General features: G+C 38.2%; 1 protein-coding gene and 1 pseudogene across 1 annotated transcript; both read left to right on the top strand.

Moving 5' to 3' along the window:
* The first annotated feature begins 885 nt into the window (after window positions 1-885).
* LOC127223228 (endogenous retrovirus group K member 7 Pro protein-like) lies at window positions 886-1,642 on the top strand. Its single transcript, XM_051185724.1, is given in 2 exon segments — window positions 886-1,410; window positions 1,412-1,642. Coding segments are annotated over 2 exon segments (756 nt in total).
* Window positions 1,643-3,964: 2,322 nt separating this feature from the next.
* LOC127223230 (G-rich sequence factor 1-like) overlaps window positions 3,965-21,810 on the top strand; it is a 60,068-nt pseudogene continuing 42,222 nt past the window's right edge.

A 21,810-nucleotide genomic window follows, 5' to 3' on the forward strand; every position in this document is an offset into this window, starting at 1 on the left:
TGAGTATTAATGTTAAATCAATGATAATAAAGCTACAATCTGTAGAACCACAGAGACTATGTATAATGTAAGAGATTGGGTGCCAAAATGGATTTGCTTAGGAAAGGGAAATGGGATAGCTCATTGTCAATTGACGGAAAGTGGTGGATTGGAAGGACAAGGTGGAGTTAATAAAATAGGTTGACAAGAGAGGGAACATTAAGAGTTACAGCTGAAGTAAAGGGTCATTTGAAGGATAATATTAAATCACCAAAATCACCAAATTCATGAAATTTCTGGAGAAAAAGTACCAACTGGCCTTTCTCAGACTTTGTAGCCAGGATGACAGAAGCAGCAGAACGCATTTTCGGGGATACTGAACAAGTCATGCCCCTGCTAGAACAATTGATTTTTGAACAAGCTACCCAAGAATGCCACACTGCTATAGCACCTCGAAAAAATAAGGGGCTACAGCATTGGCTGAGGGTATGTAGGGAGATAGGGGGGCCTCTGAGCAATACAGGTTTAGCGGTGGCAATTATCCAGGCGCAAAGGCAAAACAAAAAACCTCCCGGTAAGACATGTTTTGGATGTGGAAAACCAGGGCACATAAAAAAGGACCGTAAAATGTCCAACGCCCCTAGGGTGAGCCTCTGCACCCAATGTGGCAAAGGCTACCATCGGGTGGGCGGAGCAATGCAGATCTGTTAGAGACATTAAAGGGAGACTCGTCCCTCCGACAGAGGCTCCGACCCTTGAGGTGTCAAAAAACTGGCAGATGGGCCCTTGGTCCCAGGGCCCTCGAAGATACGGGAACCGATTTGTCAAATCTCTGGAAGGGAACCAGGAGAGTGGCCAAGCAGACCCATCAGAATGGACCTGCGTGCTGCTTCCTCAATCTTACTAATGCCCCAAATGGGTATTCAGCCCGTGCCTTTAGAATCAATTATTCTCCCTTCAGGCACTATGGGATTGATCCTTGGGTGAGGCTCCCTTGTAGCACGGGGGCTCATAGTACATCCAGGAATTGTGGATGATGCCCACACCCCTGAGATACAGGCACTATGCTCAAGCCCTACCGGGGTTTTCTCCATCAGTCAGGGAGACAGGATTGCACAATTGCTGCTCCTACCTCATGATAACCAACATGGGCCCATTGATGGTGTCCCAAAACAAATGGGGTCCTCAGGAACAGGCTCTGCCTATTTGGTCATGTCTTTAAATAGTAGGCCAAAATCTACACTTTGGATAAATGAAAAGAAATTTGAAGGCGTTTTGGACACGGGGGCTGATAAGAGCATTGTCTCCACCTACTGGTGGCCGAAGACATGGCCAATGGTGGAATCGTCACACTCTTTACAGGGTCTTGGCTATAAGTCCTGCCCCACTATCAGTGCCGCCCCCCTTAGCTGGAGAACCCAGGAGGGTCAAAAAAGGGCAATTTACTCCTTATGTATTACCGATGCCTGTGAATCTATGGGGACGAGATGTCATGCAAGACATGGGACTGATGCTGACAAACGAATATTCACCACAGACTCAGGGGATCATGGGCAAGATGGGATATCGGCAGGGCAACGGTTTGGGCCGCTATGAACAGGGGCGCCTTGAGCCCGTTGCTCCTAACCCCAATAGAAATAGACAGGGTCTGGGTTTTTCCTAGGCGCCACTGAGGCAGCATGACCCATACCTTGGAAAACGGAGGATCCGGTATGGGTTCCTCAGTGGCCGCTTACCTCTGAAAAATTACAAGCGGTGAATATGCTTATAGAGGAGCAATTAAAATTAGGCCATATTGAGGCCTCCACCTCACCATGGAATACTCCAATTTTTGTAATAAAAAAGAAATCTGGAAAATGGCGCTTGCTTCATGATTTATGCACTATTAATGAGCAAATGCAGCTTTTTGGCCCCATACAACGCGGTCTATTGGTGCTTACCACACTTCCCAAATTTTGGCCGCTATTGATTGTGGATATTAAGGATTGTTTTTTTCCCATACCTTTACATGAGCATGACAGACCCAGATTTGCCTTTACTTTACCATCTATAAATCATGCTGAACCGGACAAGAGGTTTCAGTGGAAGGTGTTACCACAAGGCATGGCAAACAGTCCAACCATCTGTCACCTGTATGTGTATGAAGCCTTGGCCCCAGTTAAAAGACAATTCCCTTCTCTGATGCTGTTTCATTATATGGATGGCATCTTGCTATGTCATAAAGATTTTGATCTTTTAAAACTGGCATATACTGTATAGTTGCAAGCATTGGAGAAGAGAGGCCTATATATAGCCACAGATAAAGTACAAATCTCGGATACTGGACATTTTTTAGGCTCCAAGATCTTTCCAGATAAGATTGTGCCGCAGAGATTAGAAATCAGAAAGGATTATCTACATACTCTTAATGATTTTCAAAAGTTATTGGGGGACATAAATTGGCTCAGACCTTTTCTAAAAATTCCCTCCGCCGAGCTTAAGCCTTTGTTTGATGTGTTGGAGGGAGATAGCCACATTGCATCCCCAAGAGAATTGACTCCCACCGCAAGACAGGCTTTACTAAAGGTGGAAGCAGCCATACAGATGGCTCAATTGTCATGCATAGAGGAAAATAAACCGATTACTCTATGCGTGTTCAGGACAAAAGGGCTTCCGACCGCAGTATTAGGGCAACAAGGTCCTTTATTATGGATACACCCTAATGCTTCTCCCATGAAAGTTATTGATTGGTACCCAGACGCGGTGGCCCAACTGGCCATGAGAGGATTAAAGGCCTCCCTCATGCACTTCGGCATTGAACCTAATTTGCTGATTGTACCCTATAATGCTGTACAGGTTGCCACCCTTGCCGCTACTTCAAATGATTGGGCTATTTTGGTCACAACCTTTGTTGGAAAGATAGACAATCATTATCCTAAACATCCACTTTTACAATTTGCCCTTAACCAGCCTATGATTTTTCCAAAAATTACCTCAAGTCATCCTATTAAAAATGGACTGGTGGTGTATACTGATGGGTCTAAGACAGGATTGGGAGCTTTTGTGGTGGAGGGCAAAATATACTCTAAACAATTTCAGGAAACATCGCCTCAAGTGGTGGAATGCATGGTAGTTTTGGAAGTACTACAAAGGTTTCAGGGTCCATTGAACATAGTGTCAGATTCATCTTATGTAGTTAACGCTGTAAAATTGTTAGAGACGGCTGGAATTATAAAAATGACCAGCAAGGTTGCAATCATTTTTCTGGACATCCAAATTTGTCTGCTTGCTAGAGGGCAGCCCTTCTTTATTACTCACATAAGGGCACATTCCGGGCTACCAGGACCCATGGCCTTAGGTAATGATTTGGCTGACAAAGCGACTAGATTGGTTGCCATGGTTCTAGCCCCGCCACTAGAGGCTGCCAAGGAATTTCACAAGAATTTTCATGTGACTTCTGAAACCCTGTGGCGCCATTTTTCCATCATTAGGAAGGAGGCTCGTGAGATTGTTGTCAATTGTCAACATTGTTGTCAGTTTCTGCCTGCACCCCATTTTGGAATTAATCCTCCAGGCATTCAGCCCTTACAGGTTTGGCAGATGGATGTGACCCATGTCTCATCCTTTGGAAAGTTACAATATGTGCATGTATCAATAGACACCTGCTCTGGCGTTCTCCATGCCACACCACTCACTGGGGAGAAAAACTCCCACGTGATTCAACACTGTCTTGAGGCATGGAGTGCCTGGGGTAAGCCTAAATGTTTAAAAACTGACAATGGGCCTGCCTATACTTCTCAAAAATTCAGACAGTTTTGTGCACAAATGCAAATCACACATGTCACAGGCTTGCCATATAATCCTCAAGGACAAGGCATTATTGAGCGTGCACATCTCATACTCAAATCATATCTCCTTAAGCAAAAAGGGGGAATAATGATGGGTTTGCCCCCCGTGCCACGGGTGGCTATAGCAATGGCACTTTTCACCATGAATATTTTTAAACATGGATGAACATGGTCGGTCTGCGGCAGAGCGACATTGCTCAGACCCATGTCGACCTAAGGAACTGGTAAAATGGAAAGATGTGTTAACCAATGAATGGAAAGGCCCGGATCCTATTCTAATAAGATCCAGGGGAGCTGTTTGTGTTTTCCCACAGAATGAAGAAAATCCTTTCTGGGTCCCAGAAAGACTCACTCGGATGGTCCTGGAGCAGAAAGATGTGGAGACCCAAGGACAAGAAAAAGGGGAGCCGACTGCTCCCCCTGATGTCACTGATGATACTCAGCATCCCAGCTGTCCAAGGGGAGCCTCGTTGGGGAATCATGTCAACGTTCCCACTTCCAATGCTGGTGATGTATAATGCTCAGGTCTTTCCCTGATTCTTTGCCACCAATAGGGAGCTGGTTCTAGCCTTTTTGCCTAAGGACAGTTTCGGAGGCTCTGGATAAACAGACTTCAGCCAATACTCAAATTCAGGGGGGCTTGATGTTGGTGAACCAACGTATAGATTTAGTACAGGAACAGTTGGACATATTATGGCAATTGGCCCAATTGGGCTGTGAGCAGAAGCTTCCTGGTTTATGTGTCACCTCCATTCAATATGAAAATTTTACCAAAGCAGCTAATTTGTCTAAGAGCCTTTCTCAGTTCATGTTACAGAATTGGACCGCAGAATTTGAACAGACCCTCCGAGAATTGAGGACCGCTATTATCCAGATTAATTCCACCAGCCTCGATCTGTCCCTGACTGAGGGCCTATCATCTTGGATTGCCTCAGCTGTTTCCTATTTTAAGGAATGGGTGGGGGTGGGGTTATTCTTTGCAGCTATCTGCTGTGGTCTGCTGTTGCTTCTTTGGCTGGTTTGCAAAACTCAGGAATCAGGCAAAAAGAGATAAGGTGGTTATCGCCCAGGCACTTGCGGCACTTGATAGTGGAACGTCAGCTGATGTTTGGCTGTCTATGCTTAAGCAATAGGCCGCTGGCCAGATAGCTCTTGCACACCCGGAGCCTAGGCTCATTGCACAGGGTAGAGTGTCTGGCTTGAGCAGCCCATGAGGGATGTTGAGCAAAGCATCGCACAGAGAGTTGCTCAATAGGCAGGCCTCTCTGGGAGGCACGTTGTCCTGCATAAGCGTTGCCTGCCCTAGTTTCCCTTTCCCAGAAAAACGGCAGAAGACAGGTCGAGAGCGCCTCGGGTCAAGCTAACAGCCTGATGGTGACTCTTGTACACGGTCTTAATGTTTATTTGGGAAGGTACGACCTCTGCCTCTATCCCTCAACATATGGGTGACCTATTTGCTTGTGAAAATATAAAGCCTTATCATTAAATAAGAAAAAAGGGGGAGATGTAGGGAGCCATTCTCCATTACAAGATGGCACTGGCATCCGGCTGGCGGTTGGCATAAATAAGCCTGTGCGCGCGTGCAAGGAGATTTCTCTCCCGCGCCTCTCCCGTGGCGTCATTTCGCCTGATGAGCGAGCAACCAGTCAGGGAGTGACACTTCCTAAGCGAGGCTGAGTTTCTATATAAGGGTGTGGGTTTTTGCTCCCGGGGTCTTCGCTCTGCAGTTGGTGTAAGCTTATGCTCTGCCTCTCAAGAAGCATTAAAGCTATTATCGCAGAAGGATCCTATCTGTGTGCTGCGCCGTTCTTGCTGGCGAGACGGTAGCGCGGGACACCTCTCCCTCCCTTCCATCCTTCCTCCCCTCCCTCTCTCCCTCTCTCCAACACTCTCATGTCCCCAAAACCCCTCCCCTCCCATCCCCCTCCCACTCCACATGTAGGGTGATGTCCTCCAGGAGGGGTCATCTAAATCTGTCAAGTCATTTGGAGTAGAGACTAGGACTTCTCTCATATCTCTAGGTTAATGGAGGATCCCTCCATGGGTAATGTGCCTCCAAAGTCCTTTTGTGCACCATGTCTATATCCTGGTTCCATTATCTGAGGTCCCTTAGACTGCTCAGGTCTTCTAGCTGAGACCCAAGTTCAGAGGGTCTGAATCATTTCCATGCTGGATTCCCAGCTATCACTCTGGGGGCACATTAGCTCCACTTTTTATCAGATCAGCTGTCTCTGTTTCTACAGCCTGATCTTTTCTTCCTTCTTTGCATCTGGATTCCAGTTTGGCTCAGTGTTTGGTTGTGGGTGTTTGCTTCTGTTGCCATCAGCTACTAGATGAGGGATGCATGATGTTAGTAGGGCTTTTATGGCAGCATTTCCACTGTTGCTAAAATTGTTAGTTGGTGTCAGTCTTGTAGGTCTCTGGACATTTCTATAGAGTCAGTTTTCTCTTCAAACCTATAATGTCTCCCTCTTTTATGGTACCTCTCTCTATTTCTCTTGTCTATTGATCCCCAGACTCAATCTTCCTCTCCTCCACTTCTCTTTCTCCTAGCTCCCTCTCCACTTACTGCCCCCCTCCTTTCAATATACTCAGGGTATCTCTTTCCTTTCCCCTTATATGAGGGAACTTATATGAATCTCTAAGATTCCTCCTTGTATCCTAGTTTCTCTGGTGATATGAATTATAGGCTGGTGATCTTTTCCTCTTGTCTAAAATCCATATATGAGTGAGTACTTACCATGGTCCTCTTTTTCTCACTGGGTTACCTCACTCAGGATGGTTTCTTCAAGTTCCATCTATTTTCCTTCAAATATCAAGAATCAATTGTGTTTTATAGCAGAGTTATATTCCATTGTGTAAATGTGCCACATCTTTATCCATTCTTCAATTGAGGGGCATCTAGGTTGCTTTCAGGTTCTTGCTATTACAAATAATGCTGCTATGAACATGGTTGACCATATTTCTTTCTTGCATGGATGTAGATCATGTGGGTATAGTCGAATTGCCAGACCTGTGATAGACTGATTCACATTTTCCTGAGGAACTGCCATACTGCTTTCCAAAATGTTTGTACTTCCACCAGTAGTGGAGGAGTGTTCCCCTTTCTTTACATCCTCTCCAGCATAAGTTGCCATTGGTGTTTCTAATTTTAGCCATTCTGGCAGGAGTAAGATGGCATCTGAGAGTTGTTTTGATTTGCATTTCCCTGATAGCTAAGGACGTTGAGTACTTTCTTAAGTGTCTTTCAGCCTTTTTGATTTCCTCTATTGAGAATTATCTCTTCTGTTCTGTTCCCCATTTTTAATAGGGTTATTTGGTGTTTTGCTGACTACTTTCTTGAGTTCTTTGTATATTTTGGAGATCAGCCCTCTGTCAGGTGTATGGTTAGTGAAAATATTTTCCCAGTCTGTGAGCTGCCATTTGGTGTTGCCAACTGTGTCCTTTGTATGAGGCCCCTTGTATGAATTTTCAATCTCAGTATCTGTGTCACTGGTGTTATGTTCAAGAAGCAGTCTCCTTTACCAATTTGTTCAAGAGTAACTTCCACTTTCTTTTCTACGAGGGTCAGTGTGTTTGGATTTATATTGAGGACTTTGATCCATTTGGAGTTGAGTTTTGTGCATGGCAATATACATGGGTCTATCTGCAGTCTTCTACACACCATCATCCAGTTGTGTCAGCACCATTTGTTGAAGATACTTTCCTCCTTTCATTGTATATTGATGGGAGATGTCATTCTGTATATTTTTCTCATACTGGTTAATAATAAAGCACTGTTGGCCAATAGGAAAGGAAGATAGGATGGACTAGGAGACAAGGAGGAAATAGGAAGTAGGAAGGAGGAGTCAAGATGGAGACTCAGGAGAGAGCTGGACGCCAGCCGCCTCCCTGGTAAGAGAAGGCCATGTGAAAATACATAGATCAGCAGAAATGGGTTAATACTTAAGACAAAGCTAGCCAATAAGAAACTAGTACCTGGCCAACAGTATAATATCAAATACAGAGTCTCTGTGTATTATTTGGAGCTGGTGCGGTGGCAGGACAATACCAGGCGGCGGGCGGAAAAACCGTACGCCTTACAGTATATTTTTAGCTTTTTTTGTCAAAAATCAGGTGTTTGTAGGTTAATATTAGGGTTTTTGATTCAATTTTTGTGTGTGTCTTATTTACTTGAAATAAGAACAATTAAAAAGTTGATATACATTGTTTCTAATGCTATTTAATTGCAAATTCAACATTATAATTTTTCAAATGTAGACAAGGATTATTCTGACCTCTTATTTCACTTTATTCCTTTCAGAATTACTAGCTTTGGAAGAACCAAAACTGCTTTAAAACTATAATCCAATATTATAAAAGATAGATTTCTACAAGTTGAATCCTGTAGCCTCTTCAGTGAGGACTATACAAGCTTAGATAAGACAATGAATGCAGACACATTTCAGGACAATTTTCAGAAAATGTAAAGAAGCAGCACAGAGATAATCTACATTGTGGATAAATGAAATATGCAAAACAACACACAATCGCATATATAAATATAATATTTAAAAAATGAGATATTAAAATCATGTAATTAACCATGAGATAGATAAAATCAGTATCATTCCTCTGCCTCTGAATTTTAAAATGTAATGCTTATTATTAGGTAACAACACATTTATCTCCTATTAAAATATTTTGTTGTATTTAGATTATTAATATATCAAATATAGGTGTAAGCTTTAAGGATTCAGATGTCTTCAGTATATAGAGTTACTATGACAGCGTTTTAGTTGGAATAAACAGACTGGATTGGTTTGCATGTTTTGACTCTAATCTCTAACACAGTTTGCAGAATGAGAAATAACTGGTTTGGGGCATATGAAAATAAGATCAATTAAAGAAGAATTCTAAAGTTCTATGACATATGATTTATAAGACAGTCAATAGAAATGTGATATGAGGCAAAGAAAATACCTTTTTGAATCTTATTTATTTTGGGAGACATATGTAGTATGCACAGAATCACTAAAGTGAAAATATTGTTAGAATAATTTTGAAGCATATTTGAAAATTGTATCTTATTTGATAATATATACAAAATACTCACTAATAAACAAATCTGGTCTTTGGATTGAAAACAATTTCCTTTGCCAATACATAAAACCCTTTACAACCATATCAGATGGTGTGAAAACAATTTAATCCTCTAACCTCCAGTTGCCATATTAAATATGAGATTTGTATACAAAGTTGACTCTATGTCATTTACATTATGCATAATTATATGATATTTTCAACATTAGATATTGTGATAATAATAATTCCAGGTTTCCTTAATAATGAACAGATAACACATTTAATAAAGGATTATTCTGCCATTGATGAATACTGTACACTAATAACATTGAATAATAATAAACCTCATGATAATTTATAGAAATCCTTGTACTCCTAATGGGAGATGTCATACTGTATATGTTTCTCATACTGGTTAATGAATAAAGCACTGTTGGCCAATAGGAAAGTAAGATAGGAGGGACTAGGAGACAAAGAGGAAAGAGGAAGTAGTAAGGAGGGTCAAGATGGAGAGTCTGGATAAAGCAGAATGCTGGCTGGCTCCCCAGTAAGAGAAATACATAGATCAACAGAAATGGGTTAATAATTAAGATAGAGCTAGCCGATAAGAAACTAGTAACTGGCCAACAGAATTTTATCTAATACAGAGTCTCTGTGCTTTACTTGAGGCTGATACAGCGGTGGGACAAGACCAGACCAGCGGCGGGAGGAAAAATCTAAGTCCTTACATACTCCTAATGTTAGTTAAAATTATGTCTCAAAAGAAAGATGTAAGGTATGGCAATTTAAAAGTCAATGTCAAAACACAGCTTATAGAAAGGCAGTGCAGAATATCCAAATGTTTCAATAAAGAGTTACACTTGGGGAATTTTGATCAGTCTCACATGACATGCTTTATAAATGTCACATACTGTTAAGAGATGTGACAGTGAATAAAATGATCAAGTAATAGCGCTGAAAAATATCAGCCTCAAATCAGCAGTAGTAAGTAACCAATCTGGAACACCAGATGGAAAATTAGCTGCAATTCAATTATCTATATTTAAATGACTTGTAGGTGCAATTGAAAAAGATACAAAATAAAAATGAGAAATTGACCATATGTAGCTGTTAAAGAAAGATGCGTAAATGTAAAATGAATGATTGTTGTACATAAGGCATTTTTTCATCATGGGAGATGATTATAAATTTGATTCTTGTCTCATATTGCTTTGTGGAAAATACTGTTTTGGTAAATTTGTGATCTTCTCTTTTCTAACCAATTTATATTTTAGACAAGAAAATAATATTTTAATATAAGGCATTTTTTATTTATATCCAATTTAAATAATATCCTGGATAAACAACTTTGGTAAGAGTAAAAACGTCTGAATTAAAAACAATATACAGTGACAGGAGCATTACTGATTTCTAGAATCATAATATCAGGTCAAATCAGTGATGAGATACTCATGTTGTCTTTTAGATATGAGAGGATTAATTTAACTGTTTCCTGCAATAGTGATGTGTATAGAAAATGCAGCATCATTATGATTTAGTAAAATGTATGATTCAAAGAATATCTAAGGGCAGATTTAAAGTAATGATTGTATATACTTCCTCTATTACTGTGGATAAGCATTTCCAATTCTGGGAAATTGTATATCAGAAGTCTGCTTAGTTGCCCACATTGATAGGTTGGCAGAGACTCAGGGATAATCAACGTAACATTATTTGTGGTAGGTAAAGATAAAATATCCCAGAAATCTTCTGGTACTAGTGGATATTCAAAAATTGATCTAACATAAATTAACACTCTAAGGAAATTAATGCATGTAAGCATAAGGTATCATAACCTATCTCCTTTTGAAACTGAAAATCACACAGACAAGTAAGAGCAATATAAAATAAAATTAAATTACTAATAGTAAATGAATCAAAGGGATGTAACTTTATATGTTTGTATTTTATTAGTAGTACAATTCACACATAACATAGATAAGTACTATAATGTTTCGATATAAATTGGAAATGAATACCACATTCAGTCCACAACTTGTTCAAGCAAGAGCACCCAAGGTGTTAGAAATTTCCATAATATAATATAATGTAACTAACAGTATTATGTATGCTAGGTTTTTGGTTTTCATTAAACATAACTGCTTGTAACCAATAGTAACTCATTTACCCATTTTGGTATGAGACCACTGTTCTTTCCATATCTAAATATTTAATTACTTTAAATTTCCTTATAAATGAAATTATGTGCACATATGTCTGAAAGATAAATCACATCATATATTCATGAAACTTTTGTCTATGTATCACTCAGTAGTTAAATGTTAATAAGACTTAAAATAATCAATGAAAATAAATCAAAAAATATATTTATTTCCTTTTTAAATATAGTTGCATAATTATCCCCTCCATTTTATTTTCTTCCATGCTGCTCTGCTTACTTTCTTAAATTTACAATGTTTTTCATTAAATATATTTATTTATATATTTATATTATTATTTTATTTAATTTTATATAACAAAGTCCAATTAAATGAAAACAAACATTTATACACATTATATGGGAATTTGGGCGTCGTTCTTTCCAATCTACTTCCGGCTGGTTAGGGGCACTGTCATGGGGGATTCGAAGAAGATTCAGATATCCGGGCTGTAATCTGTAGGGCTGTTTTGAGCCTGGTTAGGAATAGAAGATAGGAAAGAGAGAGAGAGAGAGAGAGAGACAGAGACAGAGACAGAGACAGAGACAGAGACAGAGACAGAGAACATAAAAGAGGGAGCCAATATTGGTTTGAAGATAAAATTGAACACAAAGAAAGGTCTAGAGAACTACAAAACTGCTCCCAACTAACAATCTCAGCTTCCGTGGAAAGGCTATCATAAATGCACATCCCGGAAAGTGAGATCAACAACTAACTTCTCCATGGAGCCCTCAACTAATGCCTGTTGAAAACAGGATCAAACACCCATACATAAACACTGAGTCGAACTAGAACCCAGATGCAGATGGAGAGGACAAGACCATGCAGCAGAAACACATAGAGACAGCTTACCTGAACAAGGAGGAGCTAACGGCCACTAGACTGATAGCTGGGAAGCCAGCATGGGACTGACTCAGGCCCCCTTGAATATGGGTCTCAACCAGAAGGACTGAGCAGTCTAAGGGCCCTCAGACAGTGGAGCCAGGATGTATTCCCGGTGCACAAAAGGACTTTGCAAACATATCCCCCATGGAGGGATAACTGCCTTAATCTAGAGACAGGAGAGAAGCCCTAGAACCTACTTCACAGGACCTGTCAGATCTACATGACCCTAACTGGATAGCATTCCCCTACATATGGAATTGGCGTGGGGGGGATGGGATGGGAGGGTGTTTAGAGTGCATGTGAGAGGGCAGAGAGTGTAAAAGGAAGGGAAGGAGGGAAGGAGGGATGGGGGAGAGAGGGAGGGATGGGGGAAGGAGGGAGGGATGGGGGAGGGAGGGAGGGAGGGAGAGGGAAATGGGATCAACATGTAAAATAATAAATTAAATTAAAAAATGCTTTGACTTCAAAATTTAAGTTGAAGGACAAATTACTGGGGAAAAGGATTTCTATTTTTGTTTCCACAGAAAATGAAAAGATGTGGATTCCTTCCAGACTAATGTGGTTTGATCACGCCAGATCGCCTGAAACAGAGTACAAGGTGATACTACATTCAAAACAGCTGGATAAAACAGCCCTATATTAAATATATTTATATATGTACATAAATATATATATATATGTGTTTGTGTCTATCATATGGCATATATATAGAGGCATGAATACAAATGCACATTTCAAAACACATAAAGTCACTAGACTTAACCAGTATAATATGATTTTATCTAATTTTTAGGACTGAATATTTGTTATTGGATAACCAATTGCTATGCTTTCCTTGGGGAACACATTTTCCTAAGTTCTTAGTATTTCTTGCTTATGTTTTTCTGAGTATGTCTAAGGTTTTTGCCATCTGCTTTAGCATTTCAATTGCTCTTTCTTCTTGTTCAGTTCATGTTCAATCAGTCATGTTGGTGAGAATTTATGACTGCAGCTTCCTGTAATATTAGGAGAAACATTCTCACAGAAATTGCCGTCATCCTCTGGCTCTTACAAACTAACCCCACACCAATTGCCTTTCTACAATGTCCTCTGAGCCTTAATTAGGAGAGTGTTTATATGGATACAACATTTGGATTATGCTATAGTCCTGAAAACAGCTTGGACTTAGCACAAAAATAGACAGGTAAGCCAATGGAATCGAATAAAAAATTCTGATATTAACCTAGACACCCATGAACACCTGATTTTTGACCAAACAGCAAAAAGTATACAATGAAAGGAGGAAAGTATCGTCAACAAATTGTGCAGGCACAACTGGATGATGGTATGTAATAGATTACAGATAGGCCCATGACTATCACCATACACAAAGCTCAAATCCAAATGGATCAAAGACCTCAACATAAATCCAGCCACACTGAACCTCTTAGAAGAGAAAGTGAGAGGTATCCATTAACAAATTGGTTCAGGAGACTACTTCCTGAGCATAGAGTAATAAAACAGACACTGAGATTGGTAATCAGTAAATGGGTACTCCTGAAACTTGGAAGCTTCTATAAGACAAAGGACAAGTTTGATACAACCAAATGACAGCCCCTCCCCCAGAGTGGAAAAAGATATTTACATCCCCACATCTGATGGAGCGCTGATCTGCAAAATATACAAAGAACTCAAGAAACATCACCAAAACACCAAATAATCCAATTAAAAAGAGGTGTACAGAACTGAATAGAGAATTCTCAATAGTGGCATTCAAAATGCATGAAAGGCACTTAAGAAAGTGCTCAACATCCTTAGCCATCAGGGAAATGCAAATCAAGGCAACTCTAAAATATCATGTTACTCATGTCAGAATGTCTAAAATCAAAAACACCTATGACAGTTTATGCTGGAGAGGCTGTGGAGAGAGGGGAACCTCCACCACTGCTGGTAGGAGTACAAATTTGTACAGCCACTTTGTAAATCAGTATGCAGTTTTCTCAGGAAAATGGGAATCAGTCTACTTCAAAACCCAGTAATCTTAGGCATATACCCAAAAGATCCACAGCCATACAACAAAAACATCTGCTTAACTGTGTTCATTACAGCATTATTTGTAATAGCGATAACCTGGAACCCAGATGCCCCTCAACTGAAGAATGGATAGAAGATGTGGTACATTTACACAATGGAATACCACTCCTTGGAAAAAGACAATGGATTCTTGAAATTTGCAAGCTAATGGAAGTAGATTGAAGAAACCATCTTCATTGATGTAACCCAGTCACAAAGAGATGTAATAACTTTTAATTCATTACTGCTTTGTTGTTTCTCTTTGATCTTATCATTTTGATTTTTTCTACTTACATGTTTTTTCCATTATCATATTTTTTTTGATTTCCTAGTCTTTAGAATGATTCTCAGTTAACTTACATTATATAACATTTGAATTTTAATCAATTATTTTTTGTACATTTTCTTTAATGAGAAACAATTTGATTTTGCTTATCAATCTCAGCTACCTCTCCCACCCTTCCTACCATAAACATGTCCAACCAAGAAATCCTATCCCCTATCTACTCCCCAGGGAGTATGAGGCCTTCCAGGAGGAATCTCCATTACATGTCAAATCATTTGTGGTTAGCCTCTCCCCCACCCCCACCCCCGCCATGTACCTAGGCTAAGGGAGTATCTCTCCATGGGAAGCAGGCTCATGACATACATTCATATATTAGGTAAATGTGCTGGTCACCATGGCCAGAAATCTATCCAGTCTTTCTAGCTGACACCCTAATTTGATCCTATGTTGGCTATCCAGTTGTATTATTGGAGTTCACAAGTTTCCACTGTCTCAGGTCAGCTGTTTCTGTGGGTTTTCCCTGCATGGTCTTGACCCTTTTGTTCATCACTGCTCCTTCTCTGAAACTGGATTCAGGAGTTTGGCTCAATGCTTAGCTGTGGATATCTGCTTCTGCATCCATCAGCTACTGGATTAAGGCTCTTGGATAACATTGAATGTAATCATCATTCTCATTATAGTTGAAGGGCATTTAAGGTAGCCTCTCCACTATTGCTTAGATTCCTAGTTGAGATCATCCTTGTGGATCTATGTTTTAATCAATTCTTATGTGGCATCACAAGTTTTTACTGAGATTTATTATGTTTATACATGAAAAAAAAACATTCTTCCCTAGTTTTTATCCCAAAAGATAAATAAATAAACCAAGAGCTCACAAGTATTTGCGTGGTTTTATCAATATGTATATAGAAATTATCATGTTTCTCTACAGAAACAAATTCAGATATAGGTAAAAGAATATACCTGTAAGTAGACATGCAGAAATTTAGATAAATGAGATTAATAGATAAAATAGAAGAGATAGGTGTACTTTAAAACTGACTGTGATAATGTAAGAAAATTTTTATGTGATGTTGACACAGCTAAGAAACAGGAATGCATATGGTGTAATTAATCCAAGCCAAGTCTTAAGGCTGAAAAAGTAGGGTTTCCAATGCCCAATATCAGAAGACAATGCTCCAGTATAAATTGGTAAGTAAAATCTAGCATTGTTTTGCTGGCTTTCACTTCTACAATGAGCAGGGATGAGGTAGAATTCCAATAGAGGAATATTAGTATATCAAAAATCTGGTATTTTATTGACCCAGAGAAGCATACAGGTAAATTTTATACCTAGATAATAAATCCAATGAGTAAAAATTTTTAATTTTCATGGGGTATTACAAACTTTTTTTTTCAATATCAGATTTTCAAAAACATTAATACAAATATTATAATGTACCTCGGAATAGTTTGCTAATTGATTTTGGCTTTTCTTTTATGACAAGTCAAGTATAAAGTATCTCTTTTCATACTAGTTGTTACATTTTTTTGAATACAATGAATCAGTTATCATTAATAATTGTTTTGATTTGGAATATGCTGACTTTTAATCCAAGACCTTAATTATATTCTAAGAAATTCTTTCTAAATATTGACTATTGTATTTTATGTGGAAAATGTGGGATTTTGGAAGATTCTCTGCAATTAATGTTTCTTTTTTATATATATACATTTTATTTAAATTCCATCCTGTCATACAATCCACCGATCCTCCCCTATCTCACACCCCATCCACTCCTAAGGGAGTTTGAGGCCTTCCATGATGAATCATCAAAGTCTGCCACATTATTTGTGACAGGGCCTAGGCCTTTCTCTGTATATCTAGGCTGACAGAGTAGGACTACATAAAGAATTGGCTCGGCCCCCAAAGTCCATTTGTCTACTAGGGATACATATCGGTTCCCCTGTCAGATGTCCAGTAGACTGTCCAGGACTCCTATCACCCACATCCAGGGGGCTTGGTCCAATGGAGGTGTAATGACAAAGAGAAAGGTTGCATATTTGGGTGAATAGGACAGTGAGAAGGATCTGGGAGGAGGAGGGAGAGAGGAAACAGTGATCAGAATGTATTGTATGCATAGATATTATTTAAAAACTTTGTCCTCTGAGCATATATTTATAATTGGAACTGTTCTTAAATTTAATACGTGAAATTTAATTTGTATGTTTTTTTTAATATATTGTTAAATTCAATTTAGCATTGGTTAAGTGGAGATGTTTGTGTAATGTGTATATGTTATTTTATGAAATTATAAAAAAATACATATTTTCCTCATCGTTTTCTTTTCTTCAAGTTCTCCCAACATGTTTTTTCTCTTTCACATTTATTGTCTGTGTTTTTCTTAATTCTTTCATGCCTCTTGCATCTGCTTCTATCTCTATTCTCTCTCTCTCATATACATACATACATACATACATACATACATACATACATATATTTTCCCAAGGATTTGGCCATTTATCATTAGATTTTGGATTTTGATTGTTGTGATCTTCTGTGAGGAAGACTATCTTTCCTACTTTCAATTAATTTATTTGCCTTTAATTTTCCTTTAATTTAAATTAGAAATAGGTATCAACCCTGGTTCCCACACTCTTCTATCCTTTCTGGTTCCCCCCACCAACTCCCATTTTATCTCCTTTCTTCTCCCCAGGGAAGAGGAGGCCTTCTGCGGGAAATCTTAAAAGTCTGGCATATCATTTGGAGCAAGGCCCTGGGCCTCTCCCATGTGTCTAGGCTGAGGGAGCATCCCTTTATGCGGAATGGCTCCCAAATTCCATTCATAAGCTAGGGATAAATACTGATGCACTACCAGAGGTCCCAAAGACAGCCCAGTCCTCCCAACTAACACCACATTCAGGGAAACTGAGTCTTACTATGCTGGTTTCCCAGCTCTCAGACTTGAGTTCATGAGCTCCCTCTTGTTCAGTTAAGCAATTTCTTTGGGTTTCTCCAGTCTTATCTTGACCACTTTGCTCACTACTAATCCCTGTCTGCAAATGGATTCGAGGGTTCAGCTCAGTGTTTAGCTGTAGGTGTCTGATTTTGCTTCTGTCAGCTATTAGATAATACTATATGATGACATATAAAGTAGTAATCAATCTCATAATCAGGAAATGACATTTAAGTTAGCCTCTCAACTATTGCTTAGATTGTTACTTGGAATCATCCTTGTAGATCTCTGAACATTTACCGAGTGCCAGATATCTCTTAAAATGTATACTGGCTCCCTCTATTATCGTATCTCTTTTCTTGCTCTCTTCTGTTTTTTCCCTGACTCAATCTTCCTCCTTTGTCATGCCCACCTCTGACCTCCTCTTCTTCCTTACTCCCCCAAACCTCATGATCCCAATTTGCTTGTGCAATCATGTCCCTTTCCCCTTCTGCTGGGGACCATGTTTGTCTCTCTGAGGGACATCCTTATTTCCTAGCTTTTCTGGCTGTATGGATAGTAGGTATGAAATTCTTTGGTCTATGACAAAAACCTATATATGTGTCAGTTCATACTGTGTTTATCTTTTTGTGACTAGATTAACACACTTAGGATGGTTTCTTCTAGTTCCATCGATTTGCCAGCACATTTCAAGATATGTATTTTTTTTTTGTTTTTTTTCTGTATAGTACTTCATTCTATTTAGTGACATCGAGGTTGCTTCCAGTTTCTGGGTATTACAAATAATGCTACTATGAACATAGTTTAACAGATGTCCTTGTTGTATTGCAACATTTCTGCAAGGCAAAGAACACAGTCAACAATACAAAACAGCAGCCCACAGAATGGGAAAAGATATTCAGCAACCCCTCATTTGACAGAAGGATGATTTTCAAAATATATAAAAAACTCAAAAAGCTAGTTACAAAAACACCAAATAATCCAATTAAAAAGTGGGATGCAGAACTAAAAAGAGAATTCTCAGTAAAGGAATCTAAGATGGCTGAAAGACACGTAAAGAAGTGCTCAACATCCTTAGTCATCAGCGAAATGCAAATCAAATCTGAGATACCATCTTACACCTGTCAGAATGGCAATAAACAAACAAATAAATAAATAAATAAATAAATAAAGACTGATGGGAGATGTCATTCTGTAAATATGTTTCTCATACTGTTTAATGAATAAAGCACTGTTGGCCAATAGGAAAGCAAGATAGGCGGGCCTAGAAGAGAAGGAGGAAAGATGAAGGGGTAGGGAGGAGTGAAGATGGAAGATGGAGAGAGCAGAATGCCAGCGGCCTCTCTCTCCAGTAAGATAAGACCACGTGGAAATACTAGATAAATAGAAATGGATTAATACTTAAGACAGAGCTTGCTTATCAGAAACAAGTAACTTCCCATCAGCATTATATAAAATACAGAATCTCTGTGCATTATTTGGGGCTTGTGTGGCAGCGGAACAAATCCAGTGTGGGAGGAAAACCCTTACAAAAGACAGTTAATGCTAGAGAGGATGTGGAGAAAGGGGTATATTTCTCCATTGTTGGTACAGCCACTTTAGAAATCAGTATGGCGGTACATCAGGAAAATGAGAATCAGTGTAACTCAAGATCCACTAATTCTACTCTTAGGCATATACCCAAAAGATGCCCAGTAATTCTTTTTATCTAGTTGAGGACTCCTAGGCTTTCCCCCTTCCACTTTAGCATGTCGACTCTTATGTTCTGTGTTCTGTCATATTTTGGCAGTTAAGTTGGTGAGACTTTGTGAGCTTCTGACACTTTTAGTAGACTCATTCTCACAACAAATTACAAGATTCTCTGTCTTTTACAATATTTCAGTCCCTCTCTCACAATCTTTCCTGGGCTTTTTGTGTGGGTACTGTTTTGTAGATGAATTCAATAGGCTGTGGTTTTCTGTAATAGTTTCTATTTTATGAAAAGAACTTTCCTTGAGGGAGTGAGGATTAATCTTATCCTTGAGTATAAGGACAAATAATTAGAATGTAGTTAGGGATCATGCTTTTAGTAAAGATTAATTTATTTCTGTTTCAACTTCTGTGATTTCATTAGCCATGGATAGATACATCATTTTTTTAAAGTGCACAATTGTCTATACTTTTACTTTAGTTATAATTTTTCAGACTTTCTGAAAGAAATTTTGTGTGTTTCTTAATATTCCTCCTCTTTTCACAGTTTTTGGAAGATATGATGCATGGTTTAAGTTATTTATTTTAATGATTAATAGAATCTACATGTGACTTTTTATGTCCTATGATCTCTATTGCATGTGTGCATTATGCATGCAGGGAGTACAGATGCAGTGACCCACAGCAAACACTGGCCTGAGCTCCTGGAGTTCCACTGAAGGAAGGAAGGTTCATATGAACAAGGGTCATCAAATTCATGATAGAGAAAACCATACAGAGCCAGATGACCAGACCTAGTGGGAGCTCATTCACTACAGACTAACAACTGGGGAGCTTGAATGGGATCAAACTAAACCCTCTGAATGTCAGGGTGACTGCTATGTGACGTAACCTGTTAGGTAAGGATCTGGCTGTGGGACTAAGACCTATCCCAGGTACATGAACATGCTTTTTTGGATTCCATTTCTTATGGTCGGTTACCTTGCTCTTTCTTGATATAAGGGGAAGGGGCTTGGTCCTGACTCAGCTTGGTATGCCAGATTCAACTTGGTATGCCAGATTGAGGACTGGTTGGTGGTGTGTAAAGGGGGTATTTGTTGTCTGGAAGAAGAGTGAGGAAGGAGTTACTGGGGTTAGTGTTTAAATTGAAGAAAGAATCATTTAAAAGTATGATCTGATATTTTCATCTGTGAGAGTATACAATGAAATTGTAATCATATTCTAATAGAGCTACAGACAATCTGTATAATTGTAACATTACTAAAAGCACTAAGCTACAGAAACAGCTAACTGCAAAGAAACTGATTCATAAATATAACCAAATATTTACTTGCAATAGCATGTTATTTATTCTTCAAGAAAAATAAAAGAATCTGTGGCATATGAAGTAGCATGAAGAAACCTACAGGACAATGTAGTAATATAAATTAGGCAATAATAGAAGGTCAAATACCACACCCAAATCCACAAAAGCAAATCATAGTGGTGACTACCTAAGAACATGTCTATTTGATAAATGTGAACAAAGTTAAATATTATTTCTGAACAAATGTGCAGATATCCACTGTTTTTGATGACAAAGGGAATTAGCAATACTGTGTTGTGAACAAAATATTGTGGGGATGATTCAATTTAACTGAGTTTAAATTTCATAGGGAAGCTTTTATAGGTGACAGGTGCATTTATTATGTTGATTCTGTTTATGATATTTTGCATAGATGTTTTAATTTCAACACACAAATTTACATGCATTTCATGTGATAATGTCCTCATAATCAATAATAGCTCAATAAAGTAAGAAAAATGTTTCAGTATTATATTTAAAGATATGATGGATTTGTTTCCATCAGTTGTATGCTTTAAACACGTTCTCATAGAAACTGTTGTTAACAATACAACATCAAACATTAAAAATGTCTTATAAGGTTTGTACTGTGATGAGAGTAAATTTACATGTTATAGCAACCTTAATTCTTAACATATTTATTACCATCTTGTCTAAACGAGTGTATAACTTACTCTCTATTTTTTCTTATCCTGCTACAAATATTTATCATGGACTGGATTTTGAATAATTAATCAGCATGTCACACAAAATATTCTTATAGAAAATTAACACATTAGATTTAGTGTTTGTCAATATTAATATACCATTACAAATATAAGTATAAATATAGAACATAATTCTTATTTAGAGAATTTAAATTGATTATGTAAATCACCAAATATGCAAACAATATTAGTTATACACAGGAATAAAAACTCAGTTTGTATCTCAATACTTAATTTAAATAGTAGTCCTTCATTATATACTTTGAGCTAGGAAAGGAAAGATATAACAGTATTGATATATTATGATTTTTTTTAAGCAAGAGTAACTCAGTGCCATACTAGATTGCCTAATATCTTATTATATATTTTTACAACATCTGAAGAATCTATCCTGTAGTTTCATATTCTTGAGAATTCAAGAGAAAAATATTATTAATCGCAATGCTAAAATTTGCATGTTCTGCTTTTTAAATCATCTTAAGTATTGGAAAGTAAAAGGTTGAATTTTGTTTCAGATGTGATATTAATGAATTCATTATATAATCTTCAAAATTCTCAACTATGTAAACATAAACATAGGACAAAGTTTAAAAATAGACTTCCATAATTTATATTATTTATTTAATAATGATGGAGTAATATTGATACCTGGACCTCACACAGCGTAATGAAATAATTGCCTTTGTTGACTCTACATATATCTATTATATTACAGGATTTATCTATATATTAATTTTAAATATCCAGATCATTTAGTAGAATCATTAATGTGTCCTTTTTGTAGAAGTATTATTTCTTTTAATCATAAAGTAATATATCCAGATTTTACATTTTATATACAG

Source organism: Phodopus roborovskii, unplaced genomic scaffold (assembly GCF_943737965.1).
Source record: "Phodopus roborovskii unplaced genomic scaffold, PHOROB, whole genome shotgun sequence".
Lineage (NCBI taxonomy): Eukaryota > Metazoa > Chordata > Mammalia > Rodentia > Cricetidae > Phodopus > Phodopus roborovskii.